Raw genomic sequence first — 21,754 nt, 5'->3', positions numbered from 1 at the left:
TAGATAAACATTTTGCTTCTCTCTTCACTACAGAGGATACAAAACAATCCCATACCTATAAATAAAGAGGTGAATTGGAGAGAATAAATTAATAAATTTGCAACCACCAGAGAAGCGGTTTCTAGCAAACATTGATAGAGCTGGAGGCTGACAAGTTCCTGAGTTGTGACAAGTGTGTGATTTATATTTGTCAATGTCAGTTCTTTTAAGAGTTTGGATTTCAAACTAGTGGCATGTGACTGCTGGCTTATTTTTGTGAAGTGGTTTAATTTTCCAAAATTCATAGATTCTAGAAAGGTTACAGCAAACTAGAAAATAATACAGTGGGGCGACACAGTGGTACGGTGGTTAGCACTGCTGCCTCACAGCGCCAGAGACCTGGGTTCAATTCCTGCCTCAGGCAACTGTCTGTATGGAGTTTGCACATTCTCCCTGTGTCTATGTAGGTTTCCTCCGGGTGCTCTGGTTTCTTCCCACTGTCCAAAGATGTGCCAGTTAGGTGAATTGGCCATGCTTAATTGTCTGTAGTGTCAGGTGAAGTGGTAAATGGGTTGGGTGGTTTGCTGTGTGGAGGTCAGTGTGGGCTTGTTAGGCCGGAGGGCCTGTTTCACACTATAAGTAATCTAATCTAATAAACTCTTCATTTAGAAAGGAAGGGAGTTGGAAAACAGGGAGCGCTAGACCAGTTAGCTTGATATCTGATAGAGAATGTGTTGAGGTCAATTATTAAGGTACAACTGCACAATTGGAAGCTTCAAGTTGATCATGAAGTGTTAGCATGGTTTTGTAAAAGGAAAATAATGTTTAACAAATTTATTGGAGCTCTTTGAAGGAGTAATATGTAATGCAAATAAAGAGGAGCCCACATATTACACTTTGATTTCCAGAAGGCATTTAAGAGGGTGCTGCATAAAAGGATGTTGCACAAATTAGGAGCTTATGTGAATAGTGAATGAGAGTCGAGCGAGAAAATTCCATTAGATTAACAGAAGCTTCCAGCTGCCAGTGGACTCAGGTCATGGCTCAGCTTCCAGCATGAACTGTGGGACTGCTGCACACTCTGCTTCACAGAAACCTGGCTCAACCCATCCGTTCCTGACTGTGCACTTCAGGCTGATGGTTTTTCTATCCATCATATGGACTGTACAGCATCCTTAATTAAGACAAAGGGAGGAGGCGTTTGCTTTTTAATCAATACGGACATTGCAACCTTGGGCAGCCATTGCTCCCCTAACCTTAAGTTCCTCACCATCAAATGCCACCCCTCCTATCTACCACGGGAATTTACTGCTGCTATACTAACTGTTATGTACATACCGCAAGCGAAGGTTGAGAAAGCTCTGGATGTGCTGTACTCCACCACTAACACCCTGGAGACGGAACACCCCAAGGCCCTGTTTATTGTAACTGGTGACTTCAATCAGGCCAATCTAAGGAAGGTGTTGCTCAAGTACCTTTACCTATCCCAGCAGGGACCCAAACATTTTACACCACTGCTACATTACTGTGAAAGATGCCTACCGCTCCATCCCCTGCCCTCATTTCGGGAACTCCGACCATAATGCCTTATTCCTTCTCCCAGCTTGCAGGCAAAAGCTCAAGCAGGAGATCCCCTCGCCGATACAGGTCCAGTACTAGTCGGAGGAAGCAGAGGATCAACTCTGGTGCGGTCTGGAATCAGCTGATTGGGCCATGTTCAAACAGTCCACAGGTACCTTGGAAAAGTACGTCATCACCGTCACAGACTTTACCAGCAAGCATGTGGAGGGCTACATATCGAGGAAGTCAACCCGGGTGATCCCCAAGAGGAAACCCTGGATGAATCAGGACATACAGAACATGCTAAAAACTAGGTGTGAGGCCTTCAGATCAGGAGACCTACTCAACTATAAGGAATCCAAGTATGACCTTTGCAGAGCCATTAAGACAGCCAAGAACCAATACCGAGCCAAACTTGAGACACTGACAGACATCCGGCGACTATGACAAGGACTAAATGACATCACAGGTTCTAAAAAGAGGCAGTGCAAGATAGCAGACGATGACACATCCCTCCCAGATCATCTCAATGCCAACTGTGCATGCGTTGAGCAGAATTTCGGTGGAGAGGTAACACCTATTCTGACAAGTCCTGACGAACCTATCCCAACAGTCACTGTATCAGAGGTCAGATCAGTTTTCCTACATGTGAATACAAGGAAAGTGATGGGACCAGACGGAGTATCAAGCCGTGCATTCAGGGCATGGGCATATCAGCTAGCAGAGGTCTTCTCGGACATCTTCAACCTCTCTCTACAGCAGGCCACTGTCCCTGCCTGTTTCAAGAGGGCCAACATTATCCCTGTGCCTAAGAAGGCTCATGCAGCATGTCTCAATGACTACCGCCCAGTGGCCCTAACTTAGGTGATCATGAAATGCTTTGAAAGGTTGGTCATGGCATTAATCAACTCTAGCCTCCCCACCACTCTTGACCCACTCCAATTTGCCTATCGGACCAACAGATCTCCATCAGATGCCATATCACTTGTCCTTCACTCCTCCCTAGAACATCTTGACACAAAAAACAGCTACGTAAGAATCCTCTTCATTGACCTATTATCCCCTCAAGACTGATTACTAAACTTAGTGCTCTCAGACTAAGCCCCACTCTCTGCAACTGGATCACAATCAGTGAAGACTGGGGACAATATTTCATCCTCACTAACACTCAACGCTGGAGCCCTCCAGGGGTGTGTACTCAGCCTCCTACTGTACTCACTATATACCCATGACTGCATCACTAAATACCAGACTAATGCCATTTACAAGGTCACTAATAACACCACCATAGTCAGTCGAATCTCAGATGGCAATGAAACAGATTACAGACGAGAGATGGAAGACCTAGAAAAATGGTGCACCGAGAACAACCGAGCTCTCAATGTCAGCAAAACCAAGGAACTCATTATTGACATTCAGCGTTTGTTACTCATGTCCCCCTACCTATTAAAAATACAGAGGTGGAGTGTGTCAAGCTCCTGGGAATGGTCATCCACAACAAGCTTTCTTGGACTCTTCATGTGGACACACTGGTTACAAAGGACCAACAATGTCTCTTCTTTCTCAGGCATCTGAGGAAATTTTGGCATGACGGTGAATAGCCTTGCCAACTTTTATAGGTGGGCCATCAAGAGCATTCTAACTGGATGTATCACTACCTGGTATGGCAACTGTACCATTCAAGATCGGAGATGGTTACAGAGAGTAATGAACTCAGCCTGGGCTACCTCCCATCTATAAAATCCATCTACTAAGTCCACTATCGAGGAAAGGCCACCAGCATTCTCAAAGATTTATCCCACCCTGGCAATGTTTTTCTACAACCTCTACCATCGGGGAGAAGATACAGAAGCCTAAACACACACACCAGCCAGTTTTGAACCAGTTTCTACCCTACTGTTGTTAGAATACTGAATGGTCTCACAAACCCTTAACATTTGCCTGTGCTTGTGTTTTTGTTTTTGCCGCTCTTTACCTATTATTTACTTATCTATGCTACTTAACTCTTTGATCTGCCCATACTGCTCGCAAAACAAAGCTTGTCACTGTGCCTCAGTACACATGACAGTAAATTCAATTCAATTCAATGCAATTCAATTCCTGCCCTAGGTGTCAAGAGGAGATAAATTCAGCCCACTTTATCATAAATGTTCTAAAAAAATTGGCGTCTAAGCCAATTGATCAAGTATTTTTGTGGACTAACTTTATTTAAGGCAAAACAAACACCTTTCATTTATAAGGTATATTTAAACAGAGCAAAACCCCATGAAATGCTTCACAAATGCATTATCACACAGAATTGTACAGAATAGAGTAGCAATAAAATAGAACAGCATTTTATTGTCACGCATTACAAAAAGAAGCAGTTAAAAGTTTGATAAATTACCATACTACAATACCTGTATTCAAAACAGAAATCATAGATAAGAAGCAAAAAGTAAAAATTAAGAGAGAGTTCAACTCAGATCAATTTTACTTCGGGGAAAATCGATTAAGATGATGAATGCTGGAATATGAGGAAGCTGCTACTGGGGAGGGCCTCCATGCCGACGAGACCTCTATGCCAGGACAAGACCATCAAACCTGGAGACTACCATGCCAACCCTAGGCTGCCCATTGAGGACAAGGCTCGCACAACAGGACACCACTGCTCCAGGCTGGAATACAAGACTTCCATGCCAGGATGAGATCTCAATGCCACATGTCGGCACAAGATCTCCAATCTGGGACTGGATAAGATTACGCAGTTGGAATACCCGGAAGCCCCTGCCAAAGAAGACGCCCATACTAAAGAGGCTTCCACACTGGGACAATTGGCCAAACCTAGAGACCGCAATGCCAAACTGAGACTGCCCCTCCAAATGAGCCCACTACAATGGGAGACTGTCACACTAGGCCGAGACCACCACACTGGGCTGGAAAGCTCCTCCTCACTGGGCCCGGGCCAGGAGAAGACTCCTTCCACCGAAGAAGTTAAAAAGGGTAAGATAATAAATGGAAACATTGAGCAAAAGCAGAGAAAGTGAAAAGTCGTTGGAGTAAACAAGCTCTGGTGCTGCTACACAGCCATCATCTTGCTTCTATGCTGTTTGTTGCACAGGAGGTATTAGAGTTGCTTACCAAAGCTTGTGGTCAAGTGAGTAAATTTTATTGTAACTGTAAACGTACAAATTGAAGAAAAAGATTAGGGAGGGAACTCTAGGGTTTAGGAAATTGGTTGACGTAGGATGCTAGTCGTGGAGTGATTAAAATCAGGGATATGCAACAGATCAGAATTTGAGGAACAAAGGTATTTCAAAAGGTTATGGAGCTGACAGGATTTACAGTTAAGGAGGGGTAAATCACTGGAAAACAAGGCTTAGCATTTTAAACTCAAAATATTTTCCTTAGAAGGTCAACAATTAGCATCTTTTTTAAAAAAAACTATTTAGAAGTGCAGGCTGTATTGCAATGGGTCTGCCCACTAAACTCTTTCTTCACATTAATTGTTTCATATTATACATGTTTCTTTTCAATCAGTAAATGCAGACAAAATCATTTTGATATCAGTTCAAGTGAAATGCTTCTCTTGCTGTGTACACATGCAAAATGATAGGGTACTGGCTTAATATTTCTCAACAAACTGGACAGATAAAGAATATCTGAAAGCCATTGAGTCCTACACTTTCATACATGCCAGCAAGCTATGTGATCAAAAACCTTCTTCAGTACAAACTTCCCTTACACCTTCCATGGGACCCTGTCTACTGAGGACAGAATAACATTAACATTTTTATTGAAGCAGATGTAACTGCATTTCTGAAGCCTAATTTACTTCTCATCAATGTATTTTCAAATCTGTTGATTCTCCAGTACTATCTACTACCATCTCACAAATCACATCAACTGGGAATGTATGCTTTTATATAGAAAATGTTAGGTGAAAAAGCAAAGAATTTATTTCACTAGTTCAAATGTCAAACTTATGCTGTTCAATGTGAGTTAAATCTTCTCCAACCCTCTTCAATAGACACATTTGTAATTGAAATTATCTTCAGAACTGGAGTTAAGCCAAACATATGTTTCTTTTAAATAAGCAAAGAACCCAAACATATGTTCAGAATATAGTTCCATGGTGTTACGAATATCAACTTGCACCAAAGCACCTGGTCAAGGAGATGAACTCTCTCTATTCCTCTCTCACCATGCCATAACATATACAAACCTTAATGAATTGAGGTATCCAATCTCAATTTTACAAAGTTACTCACTTTCAAGCAATTCCATAAAGAGCATTACAAATGGGATATTCCATCTGGCCATAAGCAGAGTAGGATAGTGCATGGAGATCAAGACTTAAATCTACAATCTTCCACACAACAATTTTAGATCAGCCAAATTATCCCAGCTGATGATGTTACTCAACATGTCAGTTCCCAAACTGCAATCTGGCTTGATAGATGATATTCTGCTTTTGTCTGGTTTTCACAGAAATGCCAAGACACAATGCTGCAGATTTGATTTTAACAATAAAACAGGAGTATGTTACACAAAACAAACAGAAAATACGTTAAATAAACAGCCTATTTATTTATAATAAAAAATATTAGAAAAACACCTCAGATTAAGCAGTATCTGTGAAAAGAGAAACTGCATTAATGATTCCTCAGCACATTTTGTTTTTACTTCAGATCTTTAGCATTCCCATTCTTTTGTTTTAAGTTACATATAGCAAATGTTTTGTGATTTAAAAACTGCATTCCTTTACAGTTCTCATGTTAGAGAGACAACTTTCTTCTCTATCACACAGAGTTAGAATTAACAGATGCTTCCATTCCCGTCCCTATGGATCTGACAGCTCCTTCCTTGAGCCTTCATATAACTCAGTATAGAACTTCACAGCTTCAAAAAAACTCTTCAGGGTTTAACCAAACACCACTGATCTGGAATTTGTATCTTAAACTGAGGTAATCAATTTCTTGACAATTCTAAACTATCTTCAGAACTAACTGTTTCACACACTCATCTCCAGCTAAGACATCTGCAATAACAGAAACTAAAAAAGCTTTCCTCAATTTATGGATGGTTTCTCTCAATCCAAAAAAAATCCATTCCAGAATGTTCTACCTGAAGACAATGCACAATTGTTTTACTTTGTTTATTCATTAAATTCACATAAGGAAGGCAGACATGTATTACTCACCAGAAATTCACCCTGCCAAACAGTTTTTTAAAGAAATCACTATGGCTATAGAAATACGGGTTAATCATTAAACCCTATTATAATACTATGATCTCAACCGATATTACCACTGGACACATCAGATCCCAGACTCAGATCTGGTATGACAGATCATATATCATTTTTTGGGGGGTTTTAATTAAGTTGTTTCCCATAGAAACTTAAGCATACAATCTGCAGATTTAGTTTGCAAGCTTTTTTCCACAAAACAAATTAAAATAGAACAAGCCAAAATATTTATATATAACAAATGCTTAAAGATTTTGAAAAATACATTAAAAATGCAATTTCATTAATCCAATCACCACCCCAATTACAGCACTCAAATGTAAGAGAGAATCCTCTCATCAATCCCACACAGGGTTTGACAAAACGGTGGCATCAATTCTTAGTCATGAAAATTTGATTACCTTTTCCTTGATTTGGTATATAACTCAGGTTTTACTCTCTCTGCTTCACGTAATCTGTTCAGGATTTTAACCAGACACTCTGGAAACTTTAAACTCCTTCCACTGAGCTAACATACTTTTCATAATTCTTAAGCATTTTCTCCCTCTCTCAGGAACAACTACTTTACATGTCTAGATTTAGTAAAGAATTTTGCAGAAGTGCTGCAAATAAAACTACGAAATAAAACATTATTCTCCAAGCTATTGGTGCATTCACCAAGCACATCTGTAAATTGTCCTAATGAAATCACCATGACAGAAATATTCACAAGTTAACCATTAAACCTCTTCACAGAAAACCACTTTTTTTTTTAATTCACTCACAGGAATTGGGTGCAGCTGGCTGGCCCAGCATTTATTTCTCTGTTGCTAATTGCAGTTAGGCGTAAAACACATTGTTGAGGGCATGGAGTCACATGTAGGCCCGACCAGGTAAAGATGGCAGTTACCTCCTCTAAAGAACACCAGATTTTTTTTCTAGAAATCAACAATGGCTTCACAGTCATCACTACATTCTTAATTTCATATTTTCTTTACTGAATTTAAATTCCACCATCTGCCATGGTGGGATTTGAACCTGGATCTGCAGAAATGTAATTGCTGGATTAATAGTCTAACGATAGTGCCATTAAGCCATTGCCTTACTAACTTTCAATGTACGCTGACTCGTATTGAACAAAGACATTGAGGTTTGTTTCAAGGATTTTAGCACAATTTAAGACTATCACCCATGTTCTCAACTTGTAAATTAATGTGTTTTCCTCCTGTTCAAAGATAGTCAACTTCACCAGCACAATGTTTCCCATCATATCATGTGAATGATAATGTGCTTATAAGCAATCCCTCATCCACAATTGATTAACTCCATGGGTTAGTTTATTTAAAATATTAAAATACATTAGAAATTGTGAAGCAGACATTACCAAACTAAAGTGTGTGTGTGTGTGTGCATGTATGTGTGTGAACATGTGCATGTGTCTGTGTGTGTATGTCTGTCTGTCTGTGTGTCTTGCAAACCCACAGCAAACCAGCTATTAGGAAGAGAAGCAATATTGTGTACACACAGTATACGGAATCCTTCAAGATGAATTATCTGGAAAGAAACATACACATGTAAAACTCACAATGATCTGTCTGAAAGTTCTTCCTATTGAGGTCCTGGAATCTGCAACTCCCTTTCCTCAGGCACTTCAGACTCCTCTTCATTGAAATTGAACCTTTCTTCATGGCAAAATAATGCAGACTAACCAAGTAATGATTACTCTTCACTTATACAGGAGCTTTCCACCAGATCTGTCAATGCACAGAAATATACGCTTTTAACCCAATACCTCTCTCCACCAGAATTCCTGTTGCAGAATGAGTCTAATTCAGTGTATAATATGTCTACGCTCTTTCTTACAAAGGGCCACCTTGGACATGGTGATACTCAGCAAAACAGGTCAGCAAGTGTACGGTGATTCAGAGAAAAGGCATCATGCTAAATCCCAACATTATCATTATTTAAATGAAAACCCTTCTGGATAACTTTGCAAACAATCTGAATGTTTAGTGAACGTAGTCTCCTCTTGTTCACAAATATTCAGTTGCATCTCTGAGTAACATAAGCATTATTTATAGCCCATTGTAAGCTTGGGAAATCATGAATACACCAGAAATCTCCATATCTGTTGCCATTACAGGATGCTGACCTAGATGAACTCTGCAACTCCATTAAACATGTTACGACATACCGAATGCAGTCGCAACTATTCTTTTGTCTTACATTGTACATACCCTTTGTGACACATTAAAGAATTGGAATCAAAACTTTAAACAAAGTGATCACTGTCATGGTGACAGAGAGAACTGAGCTGGCTCTGACCGTGACTGAAGATCTTTGCAAAGAAGTTCACAGTGATCTGCAATGACTGCCTTGGACAAACACAACTTCTGAAAGCATAGTTAAAAATCACACAACACCAGGTTATAGTCCAACAGGTTTAATTGGAAGCACACTAGCTTTCGGAGCGACGCTCCTTCATCAGGTGATAAGGGAGGGCTCGATCGTAACACAGAATTTATAGCAAAAGTTTACAGTGTGATGTAACTGAAATTATACATTGAAAAATTGATTGTTAAGCCTTTCATCTGTTAGAATACAGTGATAGTTTCACTTCTTTCATGTGTAAATCACAAAACTTTTTTTTAAAGTTGCATTCTCGGGTTAGCTGTTAACAATGATGATAGCTAGACAATATGTTGAAGGTATTGGCCCCCTATGTTCTCTGTCTATGCATGATGTCTATGCATAGGACAATTTTTCAATGTATAATTTCAGTTACATCACACTGTAAATTGTTGCTATACATTCTGTGTTACGATCGTGCCCTCCACTATCACCTGATGAAGGAGCGTCGCTCTGAAAGCTAGTGTGCTTCCAATTAAACCTGTTGGACTATAACCTGGTGGTTGTGTGAATTTTAACTTTGTACACCCCAGTCCAACACCAGCATCTCCAAATCTGAAAACATAGTCCTCTGAGATGCTCTTAAAGGTTGTGCATTGCTTCAAGTCTTGGTGTTGATCATAGCACCTAATGGGGTGATATTTTGTGTCATGGTCCTTCATTCTATTTAGCTTCAAGCATGCCTGTTATTCCTATTCCTTCTCAGTGATGGTGTAAAAGCAGTGTACCACACAGCCATGCTTCCCAAACTGGGGCACAGTGGACATATGGAAATGCAACCCGTAAACTCACTAAAAGTTAATACTGCGATTTGCATCTTCACTATCGATATTGTAGTTCACACCTCAACTCTCTCAGGCGGATTCCAGATGCTTTATAAGACAGCTCTTGAAAATGGCTCAAAGTTTTCAATTTAAACATATTTCATCGAGTTAACAAGTAGTTGTTTGTCATCTGTTTATACACAATACATTATTTTTTTCCTAGTATTCAAGAGTTCTTTGGGCAGACTATCAGAGAAAAATAAATAAATAGTAGCAATTGGTAACCCATCCACAACTCCACTTCAATGCTTATTAAATGATTCTGAGTTTGTCAGCTCTGCAGTGTGTCCTGAACATCGAACCCTGCATTGAAACATTATGCTCCTTCAGTTTCCATGATGTTTAGCAGGAATAGGTTATATCCCTCTTTATATTTCATTGCCCATTGTAGTAGTCAAGAAATTCCCCAGAGGTGCTCAAGCTTCACTAGTATCACTACAAAAAATGGAAACTCCATTTGTTTCTTACTGTGGCTTGCACTAAAAAGCAACAGCAACAAATTGCTAAGCAAATTCAAAGAATTTCATGGTTACTGGTTAGTTCTAATTACATCATTCAACTCTGCACAAAAATACAGAAGTGCAACAGAACAGAACTAAAATAACCAAACTGACAAAACTGCTGAAGCACTATGGATTGTCAGCTTTATCTAAATTACGAAATTGTGAAAAATATTTTTGGAAAGTGGTGGGGTCATGTATTTGATAGCAGTCTCAATCAATAGCTTGGAAAGTCACCTCACGCATGGTCAAGACAGCAAGTGGGCAAAGTCAAATGTGGATGTGGAGAAAATGAAATGTAAGGTCAGTGAGTAAACTTGTGGGAATAAAGGACTGATAAGCTAGTATCAAAGAAAGATTGGGAACTTTCAGTTGGTGACTAAAGAAGCAGGTTACCAGTCTTAAAACTGCAGTTTCCAAAGTACAATTATGTCACTAAATTAGCAAATTAATGTGCACACTGTCATGATCACAGCTGATATTATTAGCTGATAAGTCAGACAGACAGTAACATGTCTTGATAGATCATACCTTTGCAACTTTATTTGTTTTGGTTTCAACAAACCAGTCTCTGGCAAAAAATTAGGCATGTTAGGCTGCAGATTTTGCTTTAACAGCAAAACACAAAGTTTATTATAAAACAAATGATAACTAAATAGAATAACCCAAATCATCTACTTCTAACACAATTAAAGTTTCAAAGACACAGTAAAGGTAGAATTACAAAACACTCCTTTATAAATTGAAAATAAACAAAACGGCTTTTGTATAATCTGAGAAACAGACCAATACAGTACCCAAAAATACCACTTGTACAATACACCAGTATCCCTGTATCTAACACATCAGTAAGTTTAAGTCACTTGGGACTTCAATTGTTCAACTGGAACTGCTCCCTCTTTGCTATCCTAATTTATTTGTTATACAACACTGAGCTTTTTATCATCCTCTAGGCAACTGCTGTTTTGAGCCTTTAGTGTCCACCATAAGCTTCCTTTTAATTTCCTATCCAATCCTGTAAATTCCTTGACATCTAGAGTACTCTCAACTTTTGGTTGTACCCTTCATGTTGGCCCTACACTCTCACTTTAACCTTTTCAAAGTCTTCCACTCCAAGTAGCTGATCCCAGGCCACTTTGGCCAGATCCCATCTTATCTTTCTAAAATCAGTCTTCCCCAAATTCATAACTCTTATTTCCAGGTCGTCTTTGCCCTTAACCAATATCACCTTACATGTTACTGAATTATGGTCGCTTGCACCAAAATGCTCCCCTATTGCTATATTTATCATTTGTCTGCCTATATTCCTGAAGAGTAGGTCTAACACCAGTCCCTCTCTCACAGGACTTTCTATGTGCTAGTGTAGAAAGATTTCCTAGGCACATTTTAAGAATTCTGCCTTCTCTAAGCCTCTCATACTTTGCCTACCCCAAATTATACTGTGGAAGTTGAAAGCCTCTATTATTGTTACCCTTTTTTAAGCACTTCACTGATATTTGCCTACATGTCTGTCTTCATACCTGTCCTACACTGTTTGGAGGTCTATAATACAATCTAGCAAAGTGAATGCCCCTTTTTACTCTTTAAGTTTGACCACAAGGCCTCATTTAAGGAAACCCTCTAATATATCATCCTTCTTTTTTGGAAGTGACTAAGACTTGGGTCAATATTATGACACCATCTCCTCTTTTATATCTCCCCTTTCTTGCTCAATAACTCTATACTATGGAATATTGAACTGCCAGCCCTGCCCCTGCCTCAGTCATGCCTCTATGCTAGGAATGGTGTCAGATCCTGATGTATTAACTCTTCATTACAAGTTACTGGTTAAGTCACAGATCATATAAGTATTCTTTTCAAAAGAAAAAAGAAGTCTCGCCCTTAACTCAAGAAGAGAGTTTTCTTTTCTGAAATGTAAAAAATAAACCGGGTCATTTCTTCTTAGCCAACTTCCCTCTAACTGAGCTTGCCCCTAGCAGAGTCCCCTCCAACTGAACTTGATAAAAAAAACTCTCTAAGCCAGTCACTATTCAAAACAATCCCAGCTATTTACAGCAGAGTCTAGAGCAAAGCCTTTAGCTATCTCTGGTCACATTTTTTACAGGAAGTCTTGCTTTTTAAAAAACACCCAATGTCCACACTGAACTTCAAGAGACCTCTTTTAAAGAACACCAGGTACATGAAAATAAATTCATTTTTCCCAATCCTTCAATATTTAAATTCTAAAAAAATGTTAAACATAAAGCATCTTTGTAACACTAGCAAAAGGATTGAGGATATTTCTGTTTAATCTCAAACTAATGGAAGAAACCAACAGTGGAATGCACTGGAGCATGTCTTGTCTTGATTGTCTCATCATGATAATAGCATGGGAAGGACATTATTGCTGAAGATTACAGGGAATATGTTTATTAATTCAGACAAAAATCATCTTTTCCATATTAAAGTCAACATCCAGTCACCATTGACATCTATTTTGCATAACTGTTCAGTAGCGCATAATACAATCTTGTCAGCCAACTTAAGGAAGAATTTATTTGTTCTATCCTAAGTCACATATTTTAAATAGTGCTTAAATCAATTATTTAAAAGCTGAATTGTTTAGAGTTGCGACATCCTGAAAACATTATGCAAATGCTCACCAAAGATATTTCATGATGAAAAATATGCATTTATGAGGTTGGATTCGAGAAAATTCATACATTCAAATGTCTTCTGAGCTGACTTTAGTGTGACAAAAGATCTAAGAATGGCGTTGTTATTTTTAAACATCTCCAGAAACAGAATTTACAACAGAGGTGTAATTTTCGCTAGTTATCCTCACACAGCACGTGATATACCATCAATGCAAAAGTCACCTTTATTGTCCAATTTTAAACTTTTTTTTAAAGTAAGATATTCAGTTCAATGGCATGTGTATTAATCAGACATAACCTGTAAACCAAACATGATAATTGAAGATTTAATGGAGAAACCATACAAATGCAAAATCCCAGTGGATGTTTAGTGCAAAATGCACTTCTGACACTGAAAATACACCATTCATCTTCTACATTATGTTCCTAGACCCTCGATAATATTCAGGGCACAGGACCACACAGGTGGCTTCTAAGGACCACATTTCTTTTCATTTATGCTTAATTGGAACAAATATTATTAATCAATCTTTGCAGAGATGTGATAATATATGGCTGATAGTAAGTAAGACTCGAACCAAGGTCCCCTGGCTCAAGATGGAAATGCTACCACTGCACTATACATTATTAGAAACAAAAGTAAAACAAATTAAATTACCTATGGGAAAGCATTTAAAGTTAAACTTGCTTCTCTCAGATTAGCTTTTCACCATTCACTGTGCCTGAGAGATACTCACTGATAAGTGCTGTTACTATGTCCTCCATGTTCTCTAAGAAGCTGCTGAGATGCTGTGTGAAGTTGACGTGTGGAGATGTAATTTGTGAAACCACTGCTGCAGCTTCTGCACGAGTGGCTTCAGAGTTTCTTTCATTAGTGAGGAGATCAGCCAAGCACAGCACACCATCCACCTGAAAGATAAAGACAATCAAGAAATAATTAAAAAGTGTTCATGTTAAGCCACACTCAGTACTCCATTTTTCAATGGTCACAGCAGAGAGTAATAGAGCTGACTGTTCAAACCCACATACAGCTTTTATTAACTCTGAAAGGACATAGTTAGTAGGAATTGGAATATAGAAATGCACAGAAGGCTGCATAATACAGTGCTTCTTGATTTTCACTGCTGGACATTGTCTGAAAGCTAAACACAAATGATGGACTAAAAAGGCTGGTTCACATATACAATCCTAAAAGATCTACAAAGATATTATGATAGTAGGTGAATAGATCAAGCATCTGTTGTAAGAATAAATGTGCCCATAATTCAGGAGTATTTACGACTAATTCATCAGATTCACTCGAAATCCACAAAAGCTGGAAAGGTACAGAGGAAAGCAGGAGTCTATTCAAGCTCTCAAGAATGTCCCACTACTGTAATAGAGCTCAATCCCACTGCCCGCTTCTGCTCCAGATCTCTAAACACTCTTAACTAAATATAGCTTTTCACAGTCAATGTTCAAAATTTCAATCAATATATCATTCGCTTAAGCTTCTGGAGAAAGGTGTTCCAGATTGCCACCACTTTATATGTGGAAGATTCCTGTCTGATTTCACTTCAACCTATAGTTCACTCAGAATGAACTGAATGGGTGGGGAGGGGAAAGGTTTAAAGTGTGGCTTCGGTAGAGTTTTGAAAAGCACCAGAGAGGTAGCCTTTGTTGGAACCACAGGAGATGGGGGAGTGTTTTCCATCAGTGTTTACTGTGGAAAAGGACATTTAAGATGCAGAATGCAGGGAAATAGATGGTGACATCTTGAAAAATGTCCAAATTACAGAGGAGGAAGTGCCTAGGTTTCTGCCAGGTATTGGTTTGTTGTACTCTCGAACTCTATGGGAAGCTAGGGGAATGATTGCTGGGTCACTTGCTGAGATATTTGTATCATCGCTAGTCTAGAAAGACTATCAGTGATACAAATATCTTCGATAGTCTGGAAGAGTAAAGATTGGCTAATGTGGTGCTACTATTTAAGAAAGGTGATAAAGAAAAGCTAGGGAACTATAGGCCGGTGAGCCTGACATCGGTGGTGGGCAAGTTGTTGAAGGGAATCTTGAGAGACACGATGTACATGTATTTGGAAAGGTAAGGGATGATTAGGGATAGTCAACATGGGTTTGTGCATGGGAAATCATGTCTCACAAACTTGATTGAGGCTTTTGAAGAAGTAACAAAGAGGATTGATGAGAGCAGAACAGTAGATGTGATCTATTTGGACTTCAGTTGGCGTCCGAGAAGGATCACCATGAGAGACTGATTAGCAAGGTTAGATCTCATGGAATACAGGGAGAACTAACCATTTGGATACTAAAATGACTCAAAGGTAAAAAAAACAGAGGGTGTGGTGGAGGGTTGCTTTTCAGACTGGAGGACTGTGACCAGTGGAGTGCCACAAGGATTGGTGCTGGGTCCTTTTGTCATTTATATAAATGATTTAGATGTGAGCTTAAAAGGTGTAGTTAGTAAGTTTGCAGATGACACCAAAATTGGAAGTGTAGTGTAGGTTACCTCAGATTGCAACCAATGGGCTGAGAAGTGGCAGATGGAGCTTAATTTAGATAAATGCGAGGTGCTGCATTTTGGAAAAGTAAATCTTAGCAGGACTTATACACTTACTGGTAAGGTCCTAGGGAGTGTTGCTGAACAAAAAGACCTTGGAGTGCAGGCTCATAGCTCCTTGAAAGTAGAGTCACACATAGATAGGATAGTGAAGAAGGTGTTCGGTATATTTTCCTTTATTGGTCAGAATATTGAGTACAGGAGTTGGGAGGTAATGTTGCGGCTGTACAGGACATTAGTTAGGCTACTGTTGGAATATTGTGCGCAATTCTGGTCTCCTCCCTATCGGAAAGATGTTGTGAAACTTGAAAGTGTTCAGAAAAGATTGACAAGGCTGTTGCCAGGGTTGGAGGATTTGAGCTACAGGGAGAGGTTGAATAGGCTAGGGCTGTTTTCCCTGAAGCGTTAGAGGCTGAGGAGTGACCTTATAGAGGTTCATAAAATCATGAGGGGCATGGATAAGGTAAACAGACAAAGTCTTTTCTCTGGGGTGAGGGAGTCCAGAACAAGAGGGCATAAGTTTAGGGTGAGAGGGGAAAGATATAAAAGAGCCTAAGGGGCAACTTTTTCATGCAGGGGGTGGTACGTGTGTGGAATGGGCTGTCAGAGGCAGTGGTGGAGGCTGGTACAATAGCAACAATTAAAAGGCAATTGAATGGGTATATGAATAGCTGAAAATGTGTTGCTGGTTAAAGCACAGCAGGTCAGGCAGCATCCAAGGAACAGGAAATTCGACGTTTCGGGCCAGAGCCCTTCATCAGGAATGATGAAGGGCTCTGGCCCGAAACGTCGAATTTCCTGTTCCCTAGATGCTGCCTGACCTGCTGTGCTTTAACCAGCAACACATTTTCAGCTCTGATCTCCAGCATCTGCAGACCTCACTTTTTACTGGGTATATGAATAGGAAGGGTTTGGAGGGATATGGGCTGGGTGCTGGCAGGTGGAACTAGATTGGGATAGGATATCTAGTTGCCATGGACGAATTGGACTGAAGGGTCTGTTTCCATGCTATACATCCCTATGACTCTGTGACTTGGGTGCCTGCTCAGTCTTAAATGCCATAAAAATGCCTTCATTTCCAGATCCCAACATCATCACTTCTGAATTTTAATCTAGGAGGTTTAAAGGTGAATGGACAGTGAGAGATGGACAGAGAGATCTGGGCCCATTGCGGCATACAGTATACAGATTTCTCTTGCATGAGAACAGAACAGAGGAACATGAAAATTGCCTAGTAGTTTGTGTGAATTGGAAGCGGGAGAGGAGGAAGAGGTCAGAGAGCATTTGTGAGGATTGCTATGGGACATGGCTGTGACAGAGTAATTGGATATGGATGTGTATGAGCTTTGGCTGTTCAGTGGGGATTTCAGATTATGTGTGGAGAGAGAGAAGAGTGAAGTGTAGGATAATACTAAGAAAGACAGAGTGATACTGAAATTATTACATTATTCAACTGAAGTTTAAAATTCTCTTAGACCAGTAGCTCCAAAGTTGGAGGAACCACATTTGTGCTATTGACTTCCTTGGCCACTTCTTTCGTGTTTAAGAGTCTGTCCTCTTTCTCCTGTCCTTGACAACGTCACCATCTCTGAGGTCCTTCCATAGGAACTCCAGGCAAGAGACCAAGTGAGCAGCCTTGCTAGGTCCAACGATGGTTGAAATAACTATCAAGGTTTATGTGCAGCTGAAGTTTTTCTGATGCATGCCAGGAGTCCTTTAATAAGAAATTCTTCCTTTGGCAGATTTAGTGGGTCATCCCACCCAACCTCTCTGAGTGGTTGATACTGAGCAGTTATCCATGTAACAATTCTAAAGAAAAGAAGGGTGAAAACCCCACAAAAGTACATTACAGCCCCTATGGCATTGGTATTGGTCAGTGCTGGCTATCCATTCTCACCTTGATCTTAAAACATCTGACATTGATTGTTGTTTGGACTCACCAACTCACTATGCTGTATGAGCTGCAGTTTATGGTAATGTCTACAGCTACCATCCTTTCTCAGTGTAGGATAATATAGGACCTGCTTGGTTCACTCTGATCGAGGAAAACCACTTCCTAGTCTCTTGCAGTTATCAAAATATAATTGATTGTTTGATCGTAACTAGTTCGATGTTATATTGATATAACAGATATTGTTAAAAGACTCTGAGGAGGACCAAATATTAAGTTTCATTCCTTGAAGACCTTAAGCTGCCCATCAAATATTCATCATGGTTATTGCACACCTCAGTATTAACCCTTTCAGACCCATTTACCACATGGTTGGGATATCTGTTTGGTATGGACAGATTGGACCAAAGGGTCTGTTTCAATGCTGTACATCTCTATAACTCTATGATAAATAGTCTTTTTTTCCACACACCCTGTAACCTAATCAATTCTCTGTGCATTATTTCAGGCAAAATCAGTTGTATTTTCTTCTGAAACATTAACATGTTTTGATTATTGCGACCATTCATCAGATCTATCACATACAACCAAGCCATTTTATCTTAATTTTACAATCTGTGTGTTGATTTCAAAAACTTATGCCCATGTTCCATTATCACTGCCTTCAGCTGATACCCAACATGCTCTTAAAATGGAACAGTTTGCTGCTTGGAACCCAAAACTAAAATGCAACCCCTGAATGATTCAATTTTAAAGTTCACAGTGAAAGACAAAAAAACCCTGAGCCGAATTCTCCCGCTCTCAGTGTCACCCTCATGTAGGGATGTTTCCATTGAAGAATGGAGCACACATCTGTTAACCATCTGTTGGGAAGTGACCAGGTAATGGGAGATTAGATTAGATTAGAGTCCCTACAGTGTGTATACAGACCCTTTGGCCCAACAATAAACAATAGGTGCAGGAATAGGCCATTTGGCCCTTTGGGCTAGCCCCACCATTCATTATGATCATGGCTGATCGTCCACAATCAGTATCCTGTTCCTGCCTTATCCCCATAACCGTTGATTCCACTATCTCTAAGAGATCTATCCATCTCTTTCTTGAAAGTATCCAGCGACTTAGCCTCCACTGCCTTCTGGGGCACAGCATTCCAAATATCCACTACTCTCTGGGTGAAGAAGTTTCTCCTCAGCTCTGTTCTAAGTGGCCTACCCACTATTTTTCAGCTGTGTTCTCTGGTTCTGAACTCACCCGTCAGCAGAAACATGCTTCCTGCCTCCAAAGTATCGAGACCCTCTGAAAAGTAATCTACCCAGATTATTTTCCCAACATTTATCCTTGACTAATACACCCAACACTATGGCAATTTAGCATGGCCAATTCACCTGATCTGCACATCTTTTGGAGTGTGGGAGAAAACTGGATCACCCGGAGGAAACCCACACAGACACAGAGAGAACATGCAAACTCCACACAGACAGTCGACCGAGGCTGGAAACAAACCTGGGTCCCTGCCACTGTGAGGCAACAGTGCCAACCACTGTGCCACTGTGCCGCCCTTTAGGAGGCTCCATGATAGTTGTTAAACGACAGGCAGCAGGACCTAGATGCTTGATAGGTGCGGATTCAAAGTGCAAGCAGCCAGCGGGAATCAGCTGTACGAAGAAACAATCTGTCAAAGTAGCAACATGATCATCCGTCCTGGTAGCGAGGCCCTAGGTTTGCGACATCCTCCTTGAAGGTTATTCCTGGGCTACAAGTAAGATTTTGTTTCCCAGGAGCAGCAGGAGGAGGCTTGTCAAGCACACAAAAGAGGTTTGCCTGAAGATCACCAATGAGGTCAACAGCCACAACATGGTGAGCGGCACATGGGCCCAATGTAACAAGAACTTTGGTGACATTCTGCACTCTGAAAAACAGTTGATGCAGCAAAGTTAAGCTGTGAGCTTGAATATCTTGCAGGGCTAGCACACTGACCAAGAGGCCACTGAAAGCAGTCAGTGATATCTCAGGTACCCGAGGAGATCATTGTGAATCCTCGCTCAGGAGAAATGGAAGCTTGAGAGGTATGTCTTCAAAGCTTTGAACAAATGGAGTAATAGGAGACCAGGATGGTCAAATGGAAAGATTAAGTATAGTTGACCTCTCCATCCTCATATTTCAGGGGAAATGAACATATGTCACTGAGAAATGGACTGGCCAAGCCAACAAACTCAGTGTTCATGGATGGGGTCATTCTTGATACTGGCAGAGCGGTTACATGCAGGAAGTTGTAATGACAAAATTGCTGTGCAGCAGAGAGGATCACGGGCAGAATCTTCCCCATCCTTAAACTACACGGGCTATGGCAAGGACTTTTGGAAAATTGGGCGAGACTGCCACCAAGGCTCTTCTTGATGTGGTGAGGAAAAAGCTGCATTTTTCAACCCAGTCCTGGATGTCGAGATGAGATATTTGAGAAGTAAGAGGCCTATTATCATAGAATATCAGTCATGATTACCTAATCTCACCTCAGGAATATACAGTCTCCAATTCTGCACCCAGTAGATCACAAACAGACATTGAGAATTCCAAACAGAGCAGGTACTTGGCGACTCCAGCTCACAGCTTGCTTCTCTAGACCTCCACCTTGGATAGCCAGCTTCAACATTTCAGGGCATCCTCCATAGTTAGTGACTGCATGCAGCCCATGTTCATGGAACTTGACGTCCAGCACCTGCCAACTTCACCACACCATGACATATCTCTCCTCCACTTACAACATGGTTCTGTTACTTTGGAATGCAACGGTACCTTTTATTGCTGTTGCAAGAATATTTTGCATGTGGTGTCAGGCATGTAATACATGGATTTGAACAGGAAGCCACTAAGCACATATTCAGTTTGTACCTACCTAGATATTCATTGCATTCCTGCCTTGCCTTGTCTTGTCTTGTCTTTTTCCACTTTGCCCCCTCAGCCAGATCTGAAAGACTCACAGCTTTTCTGTCTGTCCCTGTTGTTTGGTGCAGAAACAAAGCTAGGCATCATGTCATGGTTGTCAGCAGTCATCAGCAAAGGAGGTGAATATGTTGCTATGGGGCAGCACAGTAGTCAGTGGTTAGCACTGCTGCCTCACAGTGCCAGGGTCCCAGGTTAGATTCCAGCCTTGGGCGACTGTCTGTGTGGAGTTTGCACATTCTCCCTGTGTCTGCGTGGGTTTCCTCGGGTACTCCGGTTTCTTCCCACATTCCAGAGATGTGCAGTTTAGGTGAATTGGCCATGCTAAATTGTCCATAGTTCTTAAGTGCATTAGTTGGGGGTGGGGGGAGGGGTTACTCTTCGGAGGGCGGTGTGGATTTGTTTAGCCAAAGGGCCTGTTTCCACACTGTAGGGAATCTAATCTATATCACTCTCCCAACTATGGCTTGGACCAGGAAATATACCGCATGTGCATCAGCCAAATAGCTGTGGCTCAAAGTCAAAGGGGAATAATCATCTGTCAAACGTTAAAAAACTGAACTTCTTGATTTATTCAAAGAGGAGAACAACAATCTTGTATATAGTGTGCTTCAAATTCTCATAATGCTCAAAATCTCTTCACAGAAAAGTACGTTTATTGTGAGTTCACCATTATTTTGTAGACAAAGATAACAGCAAGTTATGCATCGAAACATAACATAAACATTATTAAGAGAAACAATTTGTTTTAATAGTGGCAGTTTGGTGGTGAATATTGGTCTGGAGAGTATACAAAATTGCTACTCTTCTTTGATATTGTCATTGATTTATTTTATGTCAACATGATAGGAGTAATGCTTTAACATCTCACTTGAAAGCAGTAAACTTTCAACAGTGCAGCAGTCCCTCAGTAACGTACTAAAATATCAGATTAGATCATGCGCTCATGACTCTTCGATAGGGCTTTAACGTAAAGGAGGGGATGGGAGTTTGGGGGTGATGGTGATGGTAGTATCATTGTGGCAACGTCACCAAACTAGTAATGCAGAGCCCCAAGTTAACATTTTTCTTAAAATGCATGTAGGACAGACAAATGAACAGGAAATGGACTGTGTGCAGGCAGACAGGATTAGTTTAGCAAGGCATCATGGTTGGCACAAACATAGTCTGATGAAGAGCTTTTGCCCGAAACATCGATTTTTCTGCTCCTTGGATGCTGCCTGACCTGCTGTGCTTTTCCAGCACCACGC

General features: G+C 40.4%; 1 protein-coding gene across 1 annotated transcript in view; it reads right to left on the bottom strand.

The window, feature by feature from the left end:
• LOC132824211 (protein inscuteable homolog) overlaps nt 1-21,754 on the bottom strand; it is a 287,434-nt gene that overhangs the window by 51,636 nt on the left and 214,044 nt on the right. The window contains exon 7 of the mRNA XM_060838515.1: nt 13,855-14,026. Within this exon, the coding sequence (XP_060694498.1) occupies nt 13,855-14,026 (172 nt within the window). The remainder of the gene's footprint in view (nt 1-13,854; nt 14,027-21,754) is intronic.

The sequence above is a fragment of the Hemiscyllium ocellatum genome, chromosome 18 (assembly GCF_020745735.1).
Source record: "Hemiscyllium ocellatum isolate sHemOce1 chromosome 18, sHemOce1.pat.X.cur, whole genome shotgun sequence".
NCBI lineage: Eukaryota > Metazoa > Chordata > Chondrichthyes > Orectolobiformes > Hemiscylliidae > Hemiscyllium > Hemiscyllium ocellatum.
Note: the sequence above shows the minus strand (reverse complement) of the source record. Positions and strands in the feature narration are given on the sequence as shown.